This window comes from Callorhinchus milii, unplaced genomic scaffold (assembly GCF_018977255.1).
Source record: "Callorhinchus milii isolate IMCB2004 unplaced genomic scaffold, IMCB_Cmil_1.0 Scaffold6, whole genome shotgun sequence".
Classification (NCBI taxonomy): domain Eukaryota; kingdom Metazoa; phylum Chordata; class Chondrichthyes; order Chimaeriformes; family Callorhinchidae; genus Callorhinchus; species Callorhinchus milii.
The window spans coordinates 20,161,422-20,183,247 of record NW_024704747.1 but is presented as its reverse complement, the minus strand read 5'-3'; the positions used below and the strand labels follow the sequence as shown (position 1 = coordinate 20,183,247).

At 39.8% G+C, this 21,826-nt stretch overlaps 1 protein-coding gene across 2 annotated transcripts in view; it reads right to left on the bottom strand.

Annotated features, from left to right (window-relative positions):
• cps1 (carbamoyl-phosphate synthase 1, mitochondrial) overlaps window positions 1–12,108 on the bottom strand; it is an 89,320-nt gene extending 77,212 nt beyond the window's left edge. For both annotated transcript variants that reach the window (XM_007900136.2, XM_007900135.2), the window contains exons 1-9: window positions 11,751–12,108; window positions 5,613–5,722; window positions 4,862–5,006; window positions 3,861–3,950; window positions 2,903–2,959; window positions 2,721–2,813; window positions 2,088–2,177; window positions 1,014–1,142; window positions 701–807 (exon numbers count right to left, since the gene is read on the bottom strand). In XM_007900136.2, coding sequence (XP_007898327.1) covers window positions 701–807; window positions 1,014–1,142; window positions 2,088–2,177; window positions 2,721–2,813; window positions 2,903–2,959; window positions 3,861–3,950; window positions 4,862–5,006; window positions 5,613–5,722; window positions 11,751–11,876 — 947 coding nt within the window. In that variant the 5' untranslated portion in view covers window positions 11,877–12,108. The remainder of the gene's footprint in view (window positions 1–700; window positions 808–1,013; window positions 1,143–2,087; window positions 2,178–2,720; window positions 2,814–2,902; window positions 2,960–3,860; window positions 3,951–4,861; window positions 5,007–5,612; window positions 5,723–11,750) is intronic.
• Between the last annotated feature and the right edge of the window lie 9,718 nt (window positions 12,109–21,826).

Genomic DNA, 21,826 nt, shown 5'->3' with positions numbered 1-21,826 from the left:
AATTGTGCTTTTGGACCTTTGGCCAGTGATGCAACTTGCATTTTTTACAACAAAGTGTCATTAATCTGAAAACCAAACTTCTCAGATTGATGACATTTAGTTTATCACAGTATTCAACAATTCTGCCACCTCTCTCTGCAATAATACACAGAGCAACCTTCCTGTTCTAGGTAGTTATAAAGGTATCTATAATAATAATCCTTTCATTTGATATAGCGCTTTTCATGTCTTCTAGACATCTCAAAGCGCTTCACAGAATATACTGTAAAGTGAATTGACTGTATATATTTGTGGGCGAAACGCGGTAGCCAATTGTGCACAGCAGTGTCCCACAAACAGTCATGGATTGAGTAACCAAATTATTATTGTGTTTTTTTCATGAGGGATTATTATTAGGTGTGTGGAGTAAGGATACTTGCCCAAGGTTTCACCCTGCTGGGAATCGAACCCTGGTATCTCACTTACGAGGTGAGTGCTCTAACCACTGAGCTTCAGGACTCCGTCTACAGACGTGCAAAGCGCTTTAATATCCAGCAACTAGAATATCATTTGCATGCATCCCAGAGAGACCTACAAATATGTGATCGGAAGATTTCATAACCAAATTTTCAGGCATTTATCATGATAAATACCTGAAAAGGAATAAACCCCAAGAGTATGGGAAGGGCAGGAATAATGGGACTGAAAGGATTCTTCTCACCTGTTTCCCATAGGCAATTTGTAGCAGTTTGCACCCACAGCTAATGCAGTCAGTTGGTTCCCCATACAGATACCAAACACTGGCTCTGTTCGATCACTTGCCAATACCTAAACCGAACACAAAAATACATAAGTAACATGCTCACAGGATAAAAGAGCAGCTTATTGTCTTCTTCATTTCATGTCCAGTGTTTAACAAAATGATGCATCCTGATACAATCTGAGAAATGCAACACAAGCAAATTATGGTATTAAAAATGACTTTATTTCGATTGGTCATCTGTTGCTTAGATAGAATGGCATAAAGATCCTACCTTCCGCACGTTTGCAATCAGAGGCTGCGCCAAAGTGGGATTTCCTGGGCCGTTGGAAAGGAAGAGTCCATCATATTCCATCTTACTAAAATCGTGGTCCCATGGAACTAAATGAAGCTCAACTCCTCGCTGCAAATGATGGATTTACCATTGAGTGAACAATAATACTTGCATTTGATATAGTGCATTTGATATAGTGCACATCCTTGAGACGCCTCAAAGAGCTTCACAGAATATACTGTAAAGTGAATTGACTGAATATTTTGTAGACGAAATGCAGCAGCCAATTGCATACAGCAGTGTCCCAGAAACAGTCATGGATTGAAGTGACCATTTTATTATTTTTTTAAGGAATTATTAACCCTGGCAAAGCGATCTGCTAATCAACTAACAACCAGGTTCTTAATTACTGCTTGGTAAACAGTGGCGTGTGGAGTAAGGAAATTTGCCCAATATTTCACCCTGCCAGGAATCGAATCCAGGTCTCTCGCTTGTGAGGCAAGTGCTCTAACCAGTGAGCTACAGGACTCCACATAAGGCGTTTCAACAACAACAACAAAATTATATTTGTAAAGCGGCTTTCACGTCGGGAGGACATCAGGGTTTCAGGGTAGGGGAGGCACCTACGTACTAAGTTTGATAGCCGATAGTGGGTCATCTATAAGCCCTACCATCTCCTACCAAAAAGGAAGCTGTACAAAAATAGAATATGAAACTCCAGTATTAAACAACCATTTGTATTTACAACCAAAATGTCCTATTATAAAGATATATTGAAAAGATCACCATTGTCTCACGCACACCACACTCACACACACCATTCTTCCACGACAATTATGAATGTTTCCAATTCCTCCAAAAAAAAACTAGACAGGCTTCTCGAGATTAAAAGGACTCAGGATTATTCAAAGATGAGATGGACGTATTAAAGAAAGGGAAGTTGGTAGATTCAGAGGGGCCTATGATCCACTTGCCTGAAGCTGTTATTGTGTTACTAATGCAAAAAAAGGAATCCTTTTGCTTATGTGGAGAAAGTGGGCATGAAGTTAAGCCTAGAAACAGATACATAATTACCTTCACAAGAAGTCGAATAATATTATGCTTTATACCACAGTCAACTGCAACAATTTTGATTGGATTCCCTTTTCCAAAGACTTTAATTTCCTGTTGAATAAATAAGATAGATTTATTAGACGCATAGCACCCTTTTACTTAAGTAGAATGTTCACTGCCAATAGATAAGATATATCCCCACTGGCTTATTTTGCAAGTCATTCTTCTTCTTAGGACATGCTGTATATTTGCATGTGACATTGAACACATTGACGATTAGAATGTGCTACACCATCCTGAGAGTGGCTGTTAAGGTTCTCCTTTCACACTTGTGTGGTTTGGGGCTCGAGTTCCAGAGCACTGCACCTATCACGTCTATGATTCAATTTGTCAACTAATGCGTTTGGAATAAACTTATTTCCAGCTCTTTCCCTTCATCCCTAAATGTTTCACTGCTCAGGTGCTTATTCATCTACAATGATCTTGATGACGGCTGCCAATATTATAAGATCAGCCCTCATAACTAAAGGTAAGAATAAATAAATCTTAAGGAAAGCAAATATAGGTGGAAATAGTTACAAAATTGTGATCAATGTGTCGCAAGACTGCATTGCTGATCATAAGAACATACTTCCAGCTATGTATAATACTTACTTTGGTTGATATTTCTGCCATCAGATTCCGCAAGTTGGGGTCTACAAAATCTACAGGATCACCTTCAAACTCAATTTTTCCAAGAATCGTACCCTGCGAAGAGAAACAAAAAATACAACGTAAAGCACTTTTTCTGACTCAAATTGGCCGTGTGGGTTTCCAACAGGTACGAGTACAGTTACCTTATCTCTGACAATCTTTGTGAGCATTCTCGTGTCTATTCCATAGAGGGCTGGGATCTGTTCAATGAGAAAACATAGTTTGTAAATTTTGCAATTTGTCAGATCCCACCTTACCTTTCCCACTGCCCAAGTCTTAACTTCTCCAAATTCTAGCTAGTGCCCCCCAGACGCAGGTCCAGTCATCCTAGTTTCTACCATTTTGGGGGGCAGGGGGTATCAGTTTGGCTTAGATCTCTCTTTTGAGTCAGAAAGTGGGATTCAAGTCCCACGACAAGGCTTTGACCTCACAGTCTAGGCTGACATTCCAAAACATTGGAAGCAGTGTCCTTTGGATGGAACATTACACCAAGGTCCTATTCAGGTGGATGTTAAACACCCCTTGGCACTATTCAAAAAGAAAAGTCTCCTATAGTTCTGGCTAACAATCCCTTTCATGGATGTTTTGGGACACTGCTGTGGGTAAATTGGCTCCAGCACCTTGGGATGTCCTCCTGACGTGAAAGGCGCTCAACAAATAATAATAATAATAATAATAATAATCCTTGCATTTGATATAGCGCTTTTCACGTCAGGAGGACGTCCCAAAGCCCTTCACAGAACACACTGTAAAGTGAATTGACTGTATATTTGTGGGCGAACGCGGCAGCCAATTGCGCACAGCAATGTCCCACAAACAGTCGTAGATTGAAAATGACCAATTTAATTATTGTTTTGGGTTTTTTGGAGGGATTATTATTAGGCGTGTGGAGTAAGGAAACTTGCCCAAGGTTTCGCCCTGCCTGGAATTGAACTCAGATCTCTCACTTGCAAAGCGAGTGCTCTAACCACTGAGCTACAGGACTCCACAAAATGTAATTTTGTTGTTGTTGTGGTTGCCATGTTCATCTACAAATATACGTTAACTACGTTTTACAATAAATCATGCAAATTACTGTGAGATTCTAAGCAACATCCATACCTTTTCTTCTTGTAGCCACTGACTGAGGGATTTGACCGAATTCCAGTGACTATATTCATGGCTGTAATCTTGAACTAACAATCCAGATACCTAATAAAATAATAATAAAACAAATTATTTTCAGTATTTTCTCACGTTCTTTCCTTCCATTCCCTAAAGTGAATTTCCGTGCACATCGAAGTGACAGACATCAGTGAATGGAATGGATTGCTTTTCCACTCAGTCACCCAGAGTCAGCAACAAACACTTCTAGCGTAGGTCTAACATGGCCAGAATGCTTGGCAGGTCACACTGAGTTGTGGAATGGTAGAACCCACAAGTTTCAATTTTGTTCATTGTATTGGAGAAACCAGGCACCAAGTTAGATGACAGTCATTTCTCCTTGGGAGGGAGTATTTTGTTTTTAGAAAAAAAACTTCAGTTAACCTGAGGGAACAAATTATGCCTGGTCACTCTGATAACCTAGCTAAAGAAGTTCCCCAGAGAGAGATGCTGGCAGAATCCTAGAAGGCAGGTCTTTGCCTGTTCTCTTGATCAGTGAATATTACATGGCGTTCGGGAACCTAAAATAGAGGCTGCATTGAAATGAAGCAGCATTTAAAGGTTTTAGATTCCTGCAAACACGATTAATTCCACTACTGCAGGTTCAATGCATGTACTGACCTTTCTCTGGTGCTGAGCTAACAAGCTGTTGACAAATCATGAGTACATCAACTACCTGATAATGCAAATGCCATTAACAGTATTGTTCTATAGCCGATGCCAATGCGGGAGAGAAAGAGATCATTAAGTGACAGGCCACTTGTCCTCTATTCATCCACTCTTTTTTTTCCCCTACTTTACTTATACTCAGTGATGGTGCATTATCATACTTCAATCCTTGCTTGGTTACCAATTGATATCTTAACAGACATGGCAAATGACAAATCAAATTGTTTATCAAAGGCTTCAACATCAAACAGATCTGTGAACGTGAATGATTAAATAGCAGAAGACAATACCTGGATGAATTCAGATTCTATGTATTTCATTAAGCCTAATCCATCCAATTCCTTTGTATTTGGGACCCCATAGTTGCCTGCCATGGGGTATGTGAGAATCAGGATTTGTCCTCGATAGCTCGGGTCCGTCAAGGCTTCTGGGTAGCTTTAAAAGCAAAGTACAACAAATTACAGCTATCAATTGCGTAAACACTCCTTTTATTTCTAGGATAAAAGGGGAAGCAAAAGCAGGTGTGGGGGAGCAGGGAGAGAGAAAGAGAGAGAGAAAGAAGCGCAACTAGAAGTCAATAGATTAACACCATGGGGATGTCACACCAACTATAGAAAGCAAGGCAAGGGATAATGCTGAAGAATAGAATGCCAAGGAGTGGAGGGAGACATGGAATACTACACACTCTTATCTCCATAAACTGCTTTAACGTGTTATCTTAAGTAAAAGATAAAAGTGCAAGCTGTTGTTGATTTATTGATCGGTAAATAACAAATGATGGTTTGCTCATGTGTCTTGTACTTGGGGGTAAGCTGACCTAGTTTACAGATCCTCTTCTAAACCAACAAATAAATCGACTCCTCACTGGTTATACCAGTCTAAAACACCACCAAATACCACAACATTCTCTTAAAAATTAAGATTGCACAGAATTGTGCGAAGTTCTTCAAGTTAATCTTACTTTAGAAGTCAGCTCTTTTTTAAGGGAATAGTGGCATGGCATTGTTACAGGAGGTAATCTTTCTGCCATTCTGCACTTACCCGACCAATCCTGTGTTGAAGACTACTTCACCTGCAGTTGACTGAGGGTGCCCAAAGGACAATCCTTTCATTTTTGTCCCATCATCGAGAATCAAATGTGCTGTCTGTGCCTAAAGAGACAGTAATTTGTTCAGTTATCTCATATCATGCACTGACTACTCCGACTATAAAAGCATCATGATAATGGAAGAATTGCAGCACAATTTTCAACGTTCTTCCTAAAAGCATCTGCATTACCTGATGGGGAAAGATGGGCCATATCATCATGGTTTGCAAAACAATAATCCAAATTAGGACCTTATGCCAAAATGCGCACAAAATATACAGTCAATTCACTTCACATTTTGTTCTGTGAAGCTCTTTGAGACGTCTCGAAGATGTGATAAGGCATTATATCAAATTTAAGGATTATTAAAACCTAAGTTGAACTGGTTCATCAATGTCACCAGTGATTTATTTTTAAAAATTGAAAATGCAAAGGTAACCAAGACGTTAATCTAAGGTTATTATGTAATTTTATTCTGAAATTCTTTACAACAGTTAAGAATTGTAGAAAAAAAAACGACTATCCAGAATATATTATCTGAAGAACAGTTTACATTTTGGGCACGAGAGCCATGAATATTTTCATGGGCATAAACCATCAACGGATACCAGATTTTTGTTCTAAAACCTCCTCCTAAATTCAGTCTTAATTTGGAATTAAGAACTGTGGATTTACATTCCATTCTCATGATGTCAAAAAGACAGGAGGATACAGGGGAAAGGTTAATGGCGCTATTCTCTGTCACTGTGTTTTAGTGATTTAACTTATTTCTTTATTCAGTTAATCCTTCTTTTCATGTTCAAAATTAATTGTTCCAAGGTATCACCTGACCGCACTGGCTGCAGTATATCCAAATTTCTATGTCTGCAATTTTTGAGTAAAAAAGTTTCTTGTCTCATCTTGCCTGAACAACAGATGTATTTGAATCATGAGAAGACAGAGAAACAGAGTAAGAAAAGCGCCTTAAGCACTTCCTTCCAAATGCTGTGTAAAATCTACCCTATTACATACTCTGCACCACCACACTATCTCTTGTGTGTAGAATTCCTGATCTCCAATGTGCAGGTTAAAATTCTGGTATATCCATCACTCCCCCCACTTAACACTAATCAATCCCGGTCTGCTTTCTGTGATAGATGATATGTGTGCATACCATCCACCCTCTCTATAATAATCCTTGCATTTGATATAGCGCTTTTCACGTCTTCTAGACGTCTCAAAGTGCTTCACAGAATATGCTGTAAAGTGAATTGACTGTATATTTGTGGAAGAAACGCGGCAGACAATTGCGCACAGCAGTGTCCCACAAACAGTCATGGATTGAAAATGAGCAATTTATTATTATTGTTTTTTGTTTTGGAGGGATTATTATTAGGCGTGTGGAGTAAGGAAACTTGCCCAAGGTTTCACCCTGCCTGGAATTGAATCCAGGTGTCTCGCTTGCAAGGCGAGTGCTTTAACCACTGAGCTACAGGACTCCACTATGGTCCCAGCACCACAGCAACCAGTTTTCCCACTTATCATATACCATATATCCTCCAACACATTTCCCAAGAATATTTATCCAGTTCTTCAGTAAATACTTATTCCAATTTGGAGTTAATCAATGCAGGTTTAGCTGCTCTTGATTAGGGTCTGTTCTGTATAAAGGGTGACCTAATTACAATGCAACTGGGCTTTGTGCAGGAAGTCAACCAGAAGCTAGTCAGTACCAGAAGCCACCACACTTCCAGTGTAGTGTGTGCCCTGAGTACATCTGCTCTGTGAGTAAAGCCGCTAAACTGGAGTGCATTATAACAAAGTGACCCAGTATCAGTTACTGTTTGTGAAACTGGTTCAGTCACAATTCAGCTTGTTAATTTCAAACCCTTGTGTTCTCCAATTCTACTCTCAGGCTCAAAGACAAATGCTTAAAGCTACATCACTCATTAACTCAGCATTATAAATATCTGGATCACCTCTTCCTAGTTTAAGTTAGTTTCAGTTACAGTCAAATGTGGTGAGGTGCCATAGTGATCAGGAGAATTCCTTTCCCCTCCCCCCCATATATTGCAAACAACTTCAAATGTAAAACAACTTTAAATTAGCAATAATCAAATTGAAAGTTAAAGATACACACACAAAATTTAACCTTAATCTAGTGCCACCCATATTTTAGCTTGCTCCTCTACACAAATTAAATCCAATAAAACTGGTTATACCTCTTGAAAGTAAAGAGTATACCCTCTAATGTACACACTAAAATTCCTTAAATCCAATTTCAGAAAGGCATCTCCTATTATCCCTGTGTGAAGAATTCCTCCAACTTGTGGTCTCTGGATAACAGCCAATTTGAGGAAATGTTGTGTGGAGGGGAGCTCACTTGCAGCTTGTTTGAGACTTCCCAAGCTCATAACACTCGAACCCTCACACTCATCAGAAACAGAGAACTTCCATTTCATCAGTTAAGCGAGCAAACTGAAAAGCCTAGTGCCCCAATCCTCTCCACCATCTATTCTTTCCTGTGAAAAGAACTTGAGCAGTTACACAGTACTTTGCTTTATTTTTCAAAAGATCATGATTATTGATGTCTCATGCAGATGTAATCAGGGAAGATCATGGTGTCCTGGCTCAACAATCACATGCCACCCACCCCCAAAAAGATTGGCCATTCACTGGATGACTGTTCCTGGGACATTTTTGATTACAAATTGGGTGCTGTGTTTGCTCACAAAACACACAGCCACTGATTGCGCTTTACAATCTATCATGTGAAACATTTTGGGATATCCTCCCAACGTGAAAGGTACTGTATCCCATTTAAAGATTATTATTATATGGCCTACGTATGTGCTGATAGGAAATATAGAATTACATAGAATCTACCAAAACAAGCTATTCAGCCCAACTAGTCTGTGTCAATGTTTAAGCTCTACATGAACCTCTACCTACCCTATGTCCCCTCCTTAGCTTCCCCCATACCCCTCGAGTCCTTTCTCTCTCATATATGTATATATGCAAGTTTACAACAAATTGCATTTATATGGCACCGATCTTAAACCATGTACCATTTCTGAGCCAAGGAGCAAACAGAACTCTTCCAATTTGGATCCATAACTTAGGGATGTAAGAGAAACTCATGATAATAATAATAATAATAATATTCCCTTTTGCATTTGTTATAGCGCCTTATCACGCCTTCTAGACTTTTCAAAGCACCTCACAAAATATATTGTAAAGTGAATTGACTAATATTTGTGGGCAAAACGTGACACCCAATTGATAACTCGATAATCCTGCTAACACTCCAAGAGTTATCCAGTGATGATTCAAGCTTATGTATAAATGCATATAGATGTGGCTGAGATATTGACAGCATGATGCCAAATGATAGTTGCAAGTTAAGCCAGGGGTGAGTTATCAGGAGTTTACTGTACAATGTAAACTCACCACTGCATTTTGTTCTTTCCTAAAGACACATCTCCCCTTAACTTTTCAATTTGACAAGATTAGGAAATTGGAAAGTATTAACCAGAGCCAACTATTTAGAAGATATTGACATTGCTTAAGTCAAGGTCAGTTGCAGGAACATCATTGACGTAATCACACCTAATGTCCATTGAACATCTACCATTTTCAGTGATACATCACAAGGCCAAAAAACAAGAGGGCATTGCCCGAGGTCACAACTTGATCTGTGTTGCAAAGACTGACTACCTTGCAAACTTATCAACAAAATGCAAAGCTGCAATGCAAAATCTAATCAGCGGAACAAGTGAACTGCTATCTATAAAGACAACTGTAGTTGCACAACTTATTTTTATAGCTAAAAAGTGAAAAAGAAGCTCTCCGTTTGCAGAGGAGGGGAAGAGAATGGGGTCAGTAGGTACATCATATCCAATAATACGGAAATTAATTTGGGGAAAGTGGGGATTCTGGAAACTGTTAGACTTGCTACTGTTTTTAACGAATCTTACCCATGCCGATTATTTCATTCCCTAGGGCTAAGGCTGTAATAAACATTATGATACATCAATGGTAACAATGCCTTTCAAAGGGTTTCCATTTATAGAATCATAGAATAATAATAATAATAATAATAATAATCCTTGCATTTGATATAGCGCTTTTCACGTCGGGAGGACGTCCCAAAGCGCTCCTTGCATTTGATATAGAGCTTTTCACGTCTTCTAGACGTCTCAAAATGCTTCACAGAATAGACTATAAAGTAAATTGTATATTGTAAGACTGTATATTTGTGGGCAAAATGCAGCAGCCAATTGCGCACTGCAGTGTCCCACAAACAGTTGTGGATTGAAATGACCAATTATTATCTTTTTTTGAGGGATTATTATCAGGCGTGTGGAGTAAGAAAACTTGTCTAAGGTCTCACCCTGCCGGGAATCAAACCCAGGTCTCTCGCTCACAGCAAGAAGGAGGCCATTTGGCCCATTGTGCCTGTGCGTTTCTTTGGAAGAGCTACCCAATCAGTCCCACTCCCACACCCTTTCCCCATCCTCCTGCAAATTTATCCTTTTCAAGTATCTATCTAATTCCCTTTGGAAAGTTGTTATTGATTCATTGAATTATTGAATATTGAATTAGTAGTCTACCCTGGGATTTATAGGTTTTGTAAAAAAAGTTTTAAAAGTTATTTGGGGGGGGAATTACATTTTTTCCTGATTTAAAATATTTAAACAGTTTTTTTAAAATGAGTTTTTTTGGGTAAAAAATAGTTGCAGTTTTAAAAGTTTTTATTTGGTGGGGGGGGCAAAAAATTGATTTCCAAACGTGCCCTCTCTTCCTCTTGTTCTAGTAAGGTTGGCTAGTTTTGCCCTAAACGGTAGAGCGCTCCAGTCTTGCCCCTGAAATCCCCCCCCCCCCCCCCGAGTGGGTGAATGGGTGAGTGGGTGAGTACGTGGATGGGTGGGTGAGTAAGTGGGTGGGTGGATGGGTGAGTGAATGAATGAGTGAGTAAGTGGGTGAGTAAGTGGGTGGGTGGATGGGTGGGTGAGTAAGTGGGTGAGTGAGTGGGTGGGTGAGTAAGTAAGTGAGTGAGTGCGTGAGTGAGTGAGTGAATGAGTGAGTGAGTGAGCTGAGATTTCTGAGTCGGCACATTCCACTCGCCCAGCACAACACAGACACAACACAGCCTCAGCCACAGGGCACAACCTCAAGCGTATTTTGTCGCTCTGTTGATTTGGCACATTAACCAGGTCCTAATGCGGAAATGGAAGCTAAATGGTGTTCATTTGGTGGGGGATGGGGAGAAAAAAAAGTATTTGCCTGCAAATACAAGGTCCGATCATCTTCCTGTGTTATTGACTTCAGAGACAAGTTAAAGCAAGAAGTTCTTTGCAAGCGAGAGACCCGAGTTCAATTCCAGGCAGGTCAGGGCGAAACCTTGGGCAAGTTTCCTTACTCCACACGCCTAATAATAATCCCTCCAAAAATAAATCAATAATAAATTGGTCATTTTCAATCTACGACTGTTTGTGGGACATTGCTGTGTGCAATTGGCTGCCGCGTTCGCCCACAAATATACAGTCAATTCACTTTACAGTGTGTTCTGTGAAGCGCTTTGGGACGTCCTCCCGACGTGAAAAGCGCTATATCAAATGCAAGGATTATTATTATTATTATTATTATTATTAAAGCACTCGAGAAAAGTCCCCAAAATACAAGGCTTAGAGCCTGGGTCAATCCTACAAACCAAATGTCATCGGATTCCCCTGGACTCTGCTCAACAAACCCAAAGAAAACTATTTATAACATGTTGCACAGATCCCAGACAGCCCAACCACACAGACCTGCAAAGACAAGTTCATTTCAGTGGGTGGGGAGGAGGAGGAGAAGGAAAATAGACTTCCCAAAATGTGGATTAAACACTTGTCAATATCACATCAATCAGCTAAAGGCTCCACACATCCAGATCGAGAGATATATATAAAAAAGTTGACAGTAACTGCAATCACATTTATAACATAATTACCATCACAGTTCTCAATCACACATTTCTTTCCTTCTTTCTCTTCGTTTTAGTCGTAAAGCTTCGAACCCACAAACGTAAAGGAATTATTATGATTACAATTATAATAATTTTTTTTATTTACCTTGACACTGAACAATCTGACTCCAGAGCTGCTCAGACTCCACACGGGACGTTGCACTTTATTGCAAACTGCGAGACCCTGTTTGAGGGATTTGAACAAGTTGCACACAGTCAGGATCTTAGTCATCTTCAGATTTTTTTTTGGGGGGGTATTATTATTATTGCTTGATTTTCTTTAGTAGTATTTTTTGTAATGGGTTAGGGGGAGAATAATAATTCCCTTTCTTCTTCTTCTTCTTTCCCCCCCAACACCACCAGCAATAATAATAATTGCTGCAAAACAAAATACAACAGCCACACAGCTGTGCCCAGTGCTTCAAGGGATGAGTCGCCTTTCTTTTGTAGCAGTGACTGACTGTGTTTGATGACCTGGTTGATGTTGTGGCTGAAGTTAATGGTTTGCAGGCATCGACCTCGTGTCTTGGGTTAATTCACTTCGGTTCGATTTGTGGGAGTCTCTCTTTCTCTCCCTCCCTCCCTCTTTCTCTCTCTCTCTCTCTTTTTTTGGAAAGTGATGAAATCGTATCAGCTGCTTACAGCACATCAGTCAGTAGGTTGAGTCTTCTGGGGGATGTGTTCATCTAACTGTCAGCACAGTAGTTCACCCAATCCCACAGCTCTCCTCGTTGGAAGTCTCCAACCTTTCAAGCTAAATTTTAATGATAACCCCCCCCCCCAAAAAAAAATTCACATCAATTTTTTTTTGGGGGGCGTGGGGGGAAAGAGAAAAAAAAAACACTATATGTACAACAGTCCCTTTAAACACAAATCCTGATACTCCAGTGGCATTTGACCCACGAGATATACAGTCACTTTATTCTGCGAAGCGCTTTGAGACGTCTCGAAGACGTGATAAGGTGCTGTATCAAATGCAAGGATTATTATGCTTTATCAATATGTATCAAAAAGCTTTTAGATCAATAATGCACCATCGACTTCCTTCTCAATATTTTGAACACTATTACCTGCAATTGTTTTTCTTTTTTAATTCCTATGCCTCCCTTCCCCCCCCCCCGTATTATGGTTTTAAAACAATCCCCCAAATAAAATTGGTCTCGGTAACTGTGGGATACTGCTGTGGGCAAAACTGGCTGGTAATTTCCACTCACAAGGTACACAATCACATCATTTTACAGTACATCCTATGAAGGAAACTCTAAGACATCTTGATGATTTGATAATGCTCCATACCAAATGCAAGGATTATTATTATTATCATACTATAAAAATTAAATCTAACGAATTGTTTTCAGTATCCTACAGTCGCACTTTTTCAGAAGAAAATCAAGGTGAAAATTAAACATTGTAGGAAACTCAGAAAAAAAAGTCTGGTCAAAAAAATTTACTTCTAACTCTTTGCCCTGCCTGGGAATCAAACTCAGGTCATCTCGCTTGAGAAGCGAGAGTTCTAATCAACATGCTATGGGTCTTCCAAGCATGAAGCATTTGAAATAATAATAATAATAATAATCCTTGCATTTGATATAGCGCTTTTCACGTAGGGAGGACGTCCCAAAGCGCTTCACAGAACACACTGTAAAGTGAATTGACTGTATATTTGTGGGCGAACGCGGCAGCCAATTGCAAACAGCAATGTCCCACAAACAGTCGTAGATTGAAAATGACCAATTTATTATTGTTTTTGGTTTTATGCAGGATTATTATTAGGCGTGTGGAGTAAGGAAACTTGCCCAAGGTTTCGCCCTCTGCCTGGAATTGAACTCAGGTCTCTCGCTTGCAAAGCGAGTGCTCTAACCACTGAGCTACAGGACTCAATCAAGGTATAAGATTCCTGACACAAAATATTTAATGATAATAATAATCCTTAAATTTGATATATTATATTTCATGACAGGGGAAGTCTCAAAGCACTTTGTACGATTATAGTGTAGTGACTGTGTATTTGTAAGCGAATGGGCCAAGGATTCCGGAAGGATGAGATCAAATTTGCAGAAAGACCTTCTTTGTTTGAACCTACTTTTGTGATTTTGGGATCTTAACTGATCAAAGGTCATCAGTCACACTGTGGAGAGGAATTTCCGATGGGGAGGAGGGATTAGTCAGATTGTGTGTGTGTGCGCAAGCATTCACTTACTTCTAAATAACAAATCTTTGGCTAGTCTTATAATAATTTAGAAAAATTTACCTTTATTTTACTTGTGTTTTTTAGAAAGATGCTTTCAAAGAGTTGCTGGTTTTGCAAGGTCATAATCTATCAGTTGATACAAAGGTGAACAACCACAATGGTCTTTAAAGCTAAGTGGGGTAATGGCACTTAATTTTATCTTAATTAGCATTTAATTATCTCCGCAGTTAGAGCTGTTTGTTGTCCTTCAAATTTAAGCAATTGATGGGGGTTTGTAACTCATTCATTTGGGTTTGTACTACCTGTTTTTGTAGCAAAAAATACACATGTCCCATGCTAAATGGTGGAAACGTGGAGACCTGTAGCTCAGTGGTTAGAGCACGCGCCTCGCAAGCGAGAGATCTGGGTTTGATTCCCGGCAGGGCGAAACATTGGGCAAGTTTCCTTACTCCACATGCCTGATAATAATCCTTCAAGAAAAAATAAACAACAATAAAATTGGTCACTTCTATCCATGACTGTTATGTGCATGTGGGATACTGCTGTGTGCAATTTGCTGCCACGTTTCGCCCACAAATATACAGTCAATTCACTTTACAGTATATTCTGTCAAGCACTTTGAGGTGTCTAGAAGACATGAAAAGAGCAATATCTGGGAGATAATGTTTCAATATTTGACTTCCATAAAATTGATAACGATAGTTTATTTAGACCAAAATAAAAATGAAAGAAAAAACATCTTATCTTCAATAAATCATGACTTTTGTTCCTGCTTGAAAGCCACTTGCACTGTTTTTTTCTTCCATCCTAAGCAAATTTTGTCCAGATTTGCTCTATTTTCTGAACATTTCAGAATGTGCTAAATTGGTCAAAATTGTCAAATTCAGTCTTAACTTTGGAGGAAGTTTTCTGAGGTTCTTAAAAGAGAAGTGTTGTGGTTCTGTGCCCGGCTTACATCTTATTAGCAAAATATTGCTTGTAACCAGATATTGGAAAGTACTGTGTCACAGTACTCAGCAATAATACAATGTCCCGTAAACAGCCATGGGATGAGTGACCATTTTTAACTGGGGGATTATTAACTTGGACACCAGGAGAAACTCTTCTTTTGATATCCTAGAGGAGCCTTTCTTCTTCATGCTTTCTTATCTACTATGATACAACATTGATTTAATAACAATAATCAAATTAAATCTGACAACTCCCATAAGAATTGGTAAGTGTAAATCTGAAAATAAGATTTCCACAAGACTTTGCTGTAGTGTTAACATTTTATAAGTTTTAAAAAAAGGATTTTAATTAATTAAACACAGTTCAGTTGATTAACCATGATGTTAAAGGCAAGATTAATTTTTTATTACTTGTTAATTCTCCAGACTGTCCCTGATGTGTAACAAAAGACAATGTTTGGTACCACTGAGTGAATAATACAATTAAAAACAAAGAAATTTGTAAGTAATTAGTGATGAGCACTGGGTATCCACTCAGGGAAATCTAGCTATTGTGATTTAAAATGAAATTTTAACAATAAATGTCATATGGAAGAAGACTTAATTTCTACTACGCTTTTGATGGTGAAAGTTATTTGTCAACATATATAATTTGGTTGTTAGCCTCTTAGCCTCACCATCTCATTCCATTCATGCTGGAGCCTGGCACCTATAGAAGATCATGAGAGAGGTTCAGGTGAAGAAAAACCTTTGGCCCATTTGATCTCATTCTCCCAGAATACCCAACCCGTTGAATAATAATAATAACAACAATAATAGTAATCCTTGCATTTGATATAGCACTTTTCACGACTTCTAGACATCTCAAAGCACTTCACAGAATAGACTGTAAAGTGAATTGACTATATTTGTGGGAGAAATGCGGCAGCCAATTGCGCACAGCAGTGTCCTACAAACAGTCGTGGATTGAAATGACCAATTTATTATTAGGTTTTTTTCTTGAGGGATTATTATCAGGCATGTGGAGTAAGGAAACTTGCTCAAGATTTCACTCTGCTGGGAATCAAACCCAGGTCTCTCGCTTGCAAAGCGTGCGCTCTAACCAATGAGCTACAAACTCTCAGTACAGCATTGAGCTGTTTCCTAAAGGAGTCTATATCCTGGTCTCAACCACCCTTCCTAGTAATCCTTATTTGCCCTTCGTGTATACCTTCTCATATATGACCTGAAACAACAACAACAAAATTACATTTGTAAAGCGTCTGTCAAGTCGGGAGGATGTCCCAAGGCGTTGGACAGACAGAGTTTCGGATCTGAACTGGAGTTTGGGATCAGGGAGGGTGGAGGGCAGGGGGGGAAGCAAAGAGATCGAAAGCACAGTTGAAAAGGAGGGTCTTCAGATGGGTCTTGAAGGAGGCAAGGGAGGGGACAAGGTAGAGGGACTGTGGGACGGAGTTCCAGAGATTGGGGGCAGAGTGGTAGAAGGCCTGCCCACCAATAGTGGGGTGAGCGAGGAGGGGCGGGGGGGGAGGGTGCGGGGCGTGTGGAGCAGGCCGGAGTCCACTGAGCAGAGGGAGTGAGCAGGATGGTAGTAGGTCACAGAGGTAGGGGCAAGCAAGACCAAGGAGGGCTTTGAAGGTGAGAACCAGGATCTTGAACTGTATCCTCTGTGTGATGGGAAGTCAGTGGAGTCAGGCGAGGATGGGGTGATAGGGTCACGGAGCCCAGTGCAGGAGAGGGCACCGGCTGCAGAGTTCTGGATGATCTGCAGCCTGTGGAGGGAGGAGTTGGGGAGGCTGACAGGCAAGGAGTTTGCATAATGAAGCCTCGATGTAACGAAAGCGTGTATGAGGATTTTGGCAGCCTGCGGTGTGAGAAGGTGGTGAACCTGGGCAATGTTGCAGAGGTGGGGGAAAGCAGAATGCGTCATGGCATGGATGTGGGGTAGTAAGGATAGTTGAGGTGTGGAGGCGTTGACAGGAAACTGCACTTTACCACCCTGAACCTTTGCCCTCTTGTTTGACATCACTGCAAAATGGACATCTTAAGAACTTGAAAGGGGCTGTTTTTAAAAAAATAAAATAAAAGAGACAATCTTGTCACCTTTCTTACATTTCTGGACTTTTACAACAACAAGTTTGCATTTATCCAGCCATCTTTCGTGTAGGAGAATGCATTAAAGTATTTTACAGACTGGTAGCCCAAGCTGGGTGGAAGAGGTGTAGGGAGGAAATGGCTAAAGGTACAGTCAAAGAGATGGGTTAATGGATAGAATTTGAAAGCAGAGAGTGAGAGAACAAGTCACAGGGATTTCGGAAGTGAGTTCCAGAGAACGGGGGCAATCGGCTGCCCACCGAGGGTGAGGAGAAATAAGTGAGAGATATGAAGCAGGCTAGATTTGATGGAGTTTTACCTAAGGAAGCATGTGTTTCTAAATTTACCTTATATCTGCTCTTAGAATAAATAACTAGGTTAAAGATCCTGATTTACATAGCTGTAATTTACAATGACTCAACACTTCCTCACCCTGAAGTTATCCTACACCAGTGATGACAGTCCTGTGTATATTAGCCTCTTCTTCTAGTAATTCTTCATCTGTTTTATAAATGTTTGCACAAAGTCCAGAATCAAACTACTACACATAAATGCATCCATTTACTGTAGGTGTACCCAACTGACTGGTGAGAGTTATTGATCACTACAAGTATTTACCTTGCACCCAGGCTCTGTCACTTACCATGTATGAACTTACCTGGTGTTTGTGAAGGACTTTGTCTGAAGACTAGCAGAAAGGTGTGTAAGCATCAACAAACAAATAGTTTGTGTACATTAATATACAATGAGTGTGTATATTTTACCATACGATCAGTGAGCAACTATATGATATCTTGTTACTGTTTTCAACAATAAACTTGCTGAAAACAGGAGACATACTATATATTGTAAGATATCAAGTTCCTTCAATTAAGGGTGATAAATCTATTTATGCTTCTTCATCATCCAAAACTCTGCCGCTCGCATTCTCACCTGCACCAAACTACGTTCCCCGATCACCCCAGTCCTTGCCATACTGCACTGGCTGCCTATCCCAGAGAGGATTGATTTCAAGATCCTCACCCTTGTATTCAAATCCCTCCACTCCTCTGCACCCCCATACCTGTCTGATCTCCTCTCTCCTCAAAACAGTACCCGTTGCTTTCGATCATCCGGGTCTGGCCTCCTCCTCGTCCCCCGAGTCCTCCGCTCCACCCTCGGTGGCCGTGCCTTCAGCCACTATGCCTCGAAGCTCTGGAATTCCCTTCCTCACTCCCTTCGCCTCACCCCCTCTTCCTACTTTCAGGTCCCTTCTGAAGATCTTTCTTTTCGACTGTGCCTTTGGTCACCTTCCCCTGGCTCAGGCCCGGGATTCCTTACTATGAAGCGCTCTGAGACGCCGTCCGGCATGTAGGGTGCTATATAAATCCAAGTGGTTGTTGTTGTTCATATTAAGATGTTGTTTCTGAGCTTGCTTCAGCCTTCTATGAACAATATTAAGATATTCAGACCAACAATCCTCTACCTTATAAGATCATATCATGCCTTTAATTCCATTTCACCAACTTTTCTCTATAATCTGCAATATCCCTACTTCTCTCATACCTAACACTCACCGTTTTAAATATTCCAATTGATTTACCTCTTATTGGAAATAGGATTGGAAATTGAGTACATTCAGATCATATCATAGAATTAAGAACTCTTTAAGAGAGATGCTTAAGGATTATTTGCCTGATAACCAAGATAGTTAAGTACTTTGAGACACTGCCCTATGTGGGGGGAGTGTATAAATGAAAGTTGTTGTAGAAATTGTAAAAGACCTCAGAATAGCAGTTTTAGGCGATTTACCCAGTGTCGTGACATTTCATTATATAAGAAGGTTTATTGGACTATGACTATCAACAGCAAAACAATTGTCAACATGGAAGAAGTCAAGAGGACACATTTATAAGTAGATGCAATTTGATTTATTCAGAATGTATTCCTTACAAAGGTTTGTGTAGGTCTTTTGACAGTACATATCCTTGTGCCTTGGGTGAGGATAAGATCGGATTCAATGGTGATGCCCACGATGATCTTATAGGCTATTAGTTACCACTGTATAGACTCACACATGATGGATTGGACACTTAAAGAGTTAGCCCAAAGAACAATACGGCAGAATGACCGACACCTTCAGAAGGTGAGAGAAGAAGCAAGGGGGTCTTTGGGATTCATTATTTGAAGAAACGTTCCTAGACATTTCTAGGTTATTTGATAAGAGGCAACTCTTTAAAAACACAGAGAGATATTGATGCTGCACAGAATATTTTCTGTGTTTCGCCCACAAAACATAGTCAATTGACTTTACAGTATATCCTGTGAAGCGCTTTGAGACGTCGAGAAGACGTGATAAGGCGCTATACCAAATGCGAGGATTATTATTATTAATATCGGTAAACTGAGAATTTGGATTTACAAATTTATAAATGAATTTAAGAATTTTACAAAACTCTGAGTGATTTTAAAGCAGAATGCTATTAGAGTCTAAGACCAGGTGGAATATCAAGCCAAATGAAAAATCAGACTCAGATCATATGATTAGGTAAACACAGAAGTTGCTGGGAACACGCAGCAGGTCAGGCTGCATCTATGGATAAATACTGCCTGATCTGCTGCATGATCCCAGCGACTTCTGTTTTTATTCAGATTTATTGTCATATGACTAGGTGTTGGATTCAATAAAACTCTATGAAAACACTGAAACACTGGTACAGCCTTCAAAGCTGTAACACGTCTCCCTCCTGCACAATTATCGGTGCAATTAAATTTTTGTTGAAGTTGGAAAAGATTGTTTTTTGTAATCGTTTACACATGTAAAGATAACGTTCTAAAAAATGTTATCTGATACCGATAGCTAGGTCAGTCTTGTTGCCATATCAGTTTGAACGAGAGGGCGCACATGAAGTCACTGAAACTGATGTTGAAACTGTGTGCATAGAGGGTAATGATGAAGATTGGGAAACTTGGCCAAAATGTTCCCCAAATTATATGATCTGAGATGTTTGATTTTTCATTCATGTTATTTACCATAGATAGTTGACCTGAAATTCTACCTGGTCTTAGACTCTAACAGTCTAAATCTAGCACTCTAACAGCATTTTGCCCACAAAATATACAGTTAATTTACTTTACAGTATATATATACATGTAGAGTCATAACTTATGTAGAAATACACTGAGCAACAATTAAATTGAAGCATATTTACAATTTATACATTCTATTGGCCACTGAAAGGTCAATCTCAGAAAATGATAAACAGCAGGAAGGGAAGGGAGTTTTTCTCCAATGTCCTGGCCAACAAACTTCCAGATAAAATTGATCACTCAATTTATGACTGTTTGTGAGACATTGCTGTGCCCATTGGCTGTCACGTTCGCCTACAAATCCTGTGAAGCACTTTGACATGTCCTTCTAACTTTACATCAAATATGAGGATTATGTTTATCTAGCCACAGGAAAATTGTTTCACCATCATCGGTGTAGATTTGTGGTCCACAGCCGATCCCAAGTTATGTTGATTAGTATCGTGATTGATGATAAAAGTAACCATTTCACGCAGCAGGTCGACATTCACTTTGCAGTTCACACTTGACAACAAAGTGATTGGATGTTAAAGGATTCCATAGTTCAAGTGTACAGCCATTGCTTTGCCTTTGCACAAGATAATTGTTTACTTCGAGACATGATAAAGTGCTATATCAAAATGCAATATAGATGTGGTAACTCACAGCAATTCAGCCCAGGATTTCATCACTATACATTTTGTTCCTTTGTCCTCAGAAACCCTTCTCCCTCATCAGTGGAGAGCTGTTGACTCCAAAATATGAGCACTGAAAGGCAATAGCTTTGCCCAGCTCCATCTATTAAGTCAGACACCAATGATGGTGAAACAATTCTCCTGTGGCTAAATAAACATAATACTCATATTTGATGTAAGGTTAGAAGGACGTGTCAAAGTGCTTCACAGGAATTATTGCAAAGTGAAGCGACTGTGTATTTTGTAGGCGAACGTCAGTCAGTGTGCACAGCAATGTCTCACAAACAGTCATGAATTGAATGATCAATTTTATCTGGAAGTTTGTTGGCCAGGACATTGGAGAAAAACTCCCTTCTCTTCTCGTGTAATGCCATGAGATTTTTAATGTCCACCAGAACAGGCAGAAGAGATCTCCATTTCATTCGATGAGAGGTACCTCCAACAGTGCTGTGCTCTGTCAGCACTGTCTGCGAGTTTAAAGTCCCAATGCTGGGCTTGTTCCTGCAGCTTTCTGACTCAGAAGCGAGAGTGCTACCAACTGAGCCAGGCTGACGATGTGGTTGCATTGATGAGCAGCAGAAGCAGACTCATTTGGCTAAAAATTCAGTGTTACATATATTGCCTTTGGTAGTGTTGGCCACAAATGAGATTTCCCATTATATAGTAAGTCAACATTGAGTGGAATGTTTAATCAATTTTTACATCAATATCAGGTATTAGAACAGATAATCAATGCTGTTACAAATAGCGCATAAAGACTTCTCTCTCCACCCATACATCTCATTAAGGGTTTGGTGAGTAACAATTACCATCAGCGCTTCAATGTACAAGTTTAAAGGCAAGTTAAATTATTCATCCAACCAACACTAAGGTCACCACGCAGACTCCATGTTGACTGAGTTTCTTTATGCATTACCTTGCACATCAAGGGGCTCCTTGCCCTTTGGCAGTTGAGTAGATCCTGAAGCTCATGATCCCAGTAGAAAGAAAATCACTACGAGCAATGCCAGAAGTTTTAGCTAACCTCCCCTTTAAGTTTTTTGTGTGACTAACATTTGTGCCTCCCTTTGCTGACTCACTGACCAGTTGAAATGATAATCTATTACTATTTCAATAACTGGAGTGAATCTCATAATGTCAGGGGGCACTGTTAGCCCACAAAATATACAATCAATTCACTTTACAGTCTATTCTGTGAAGCGCT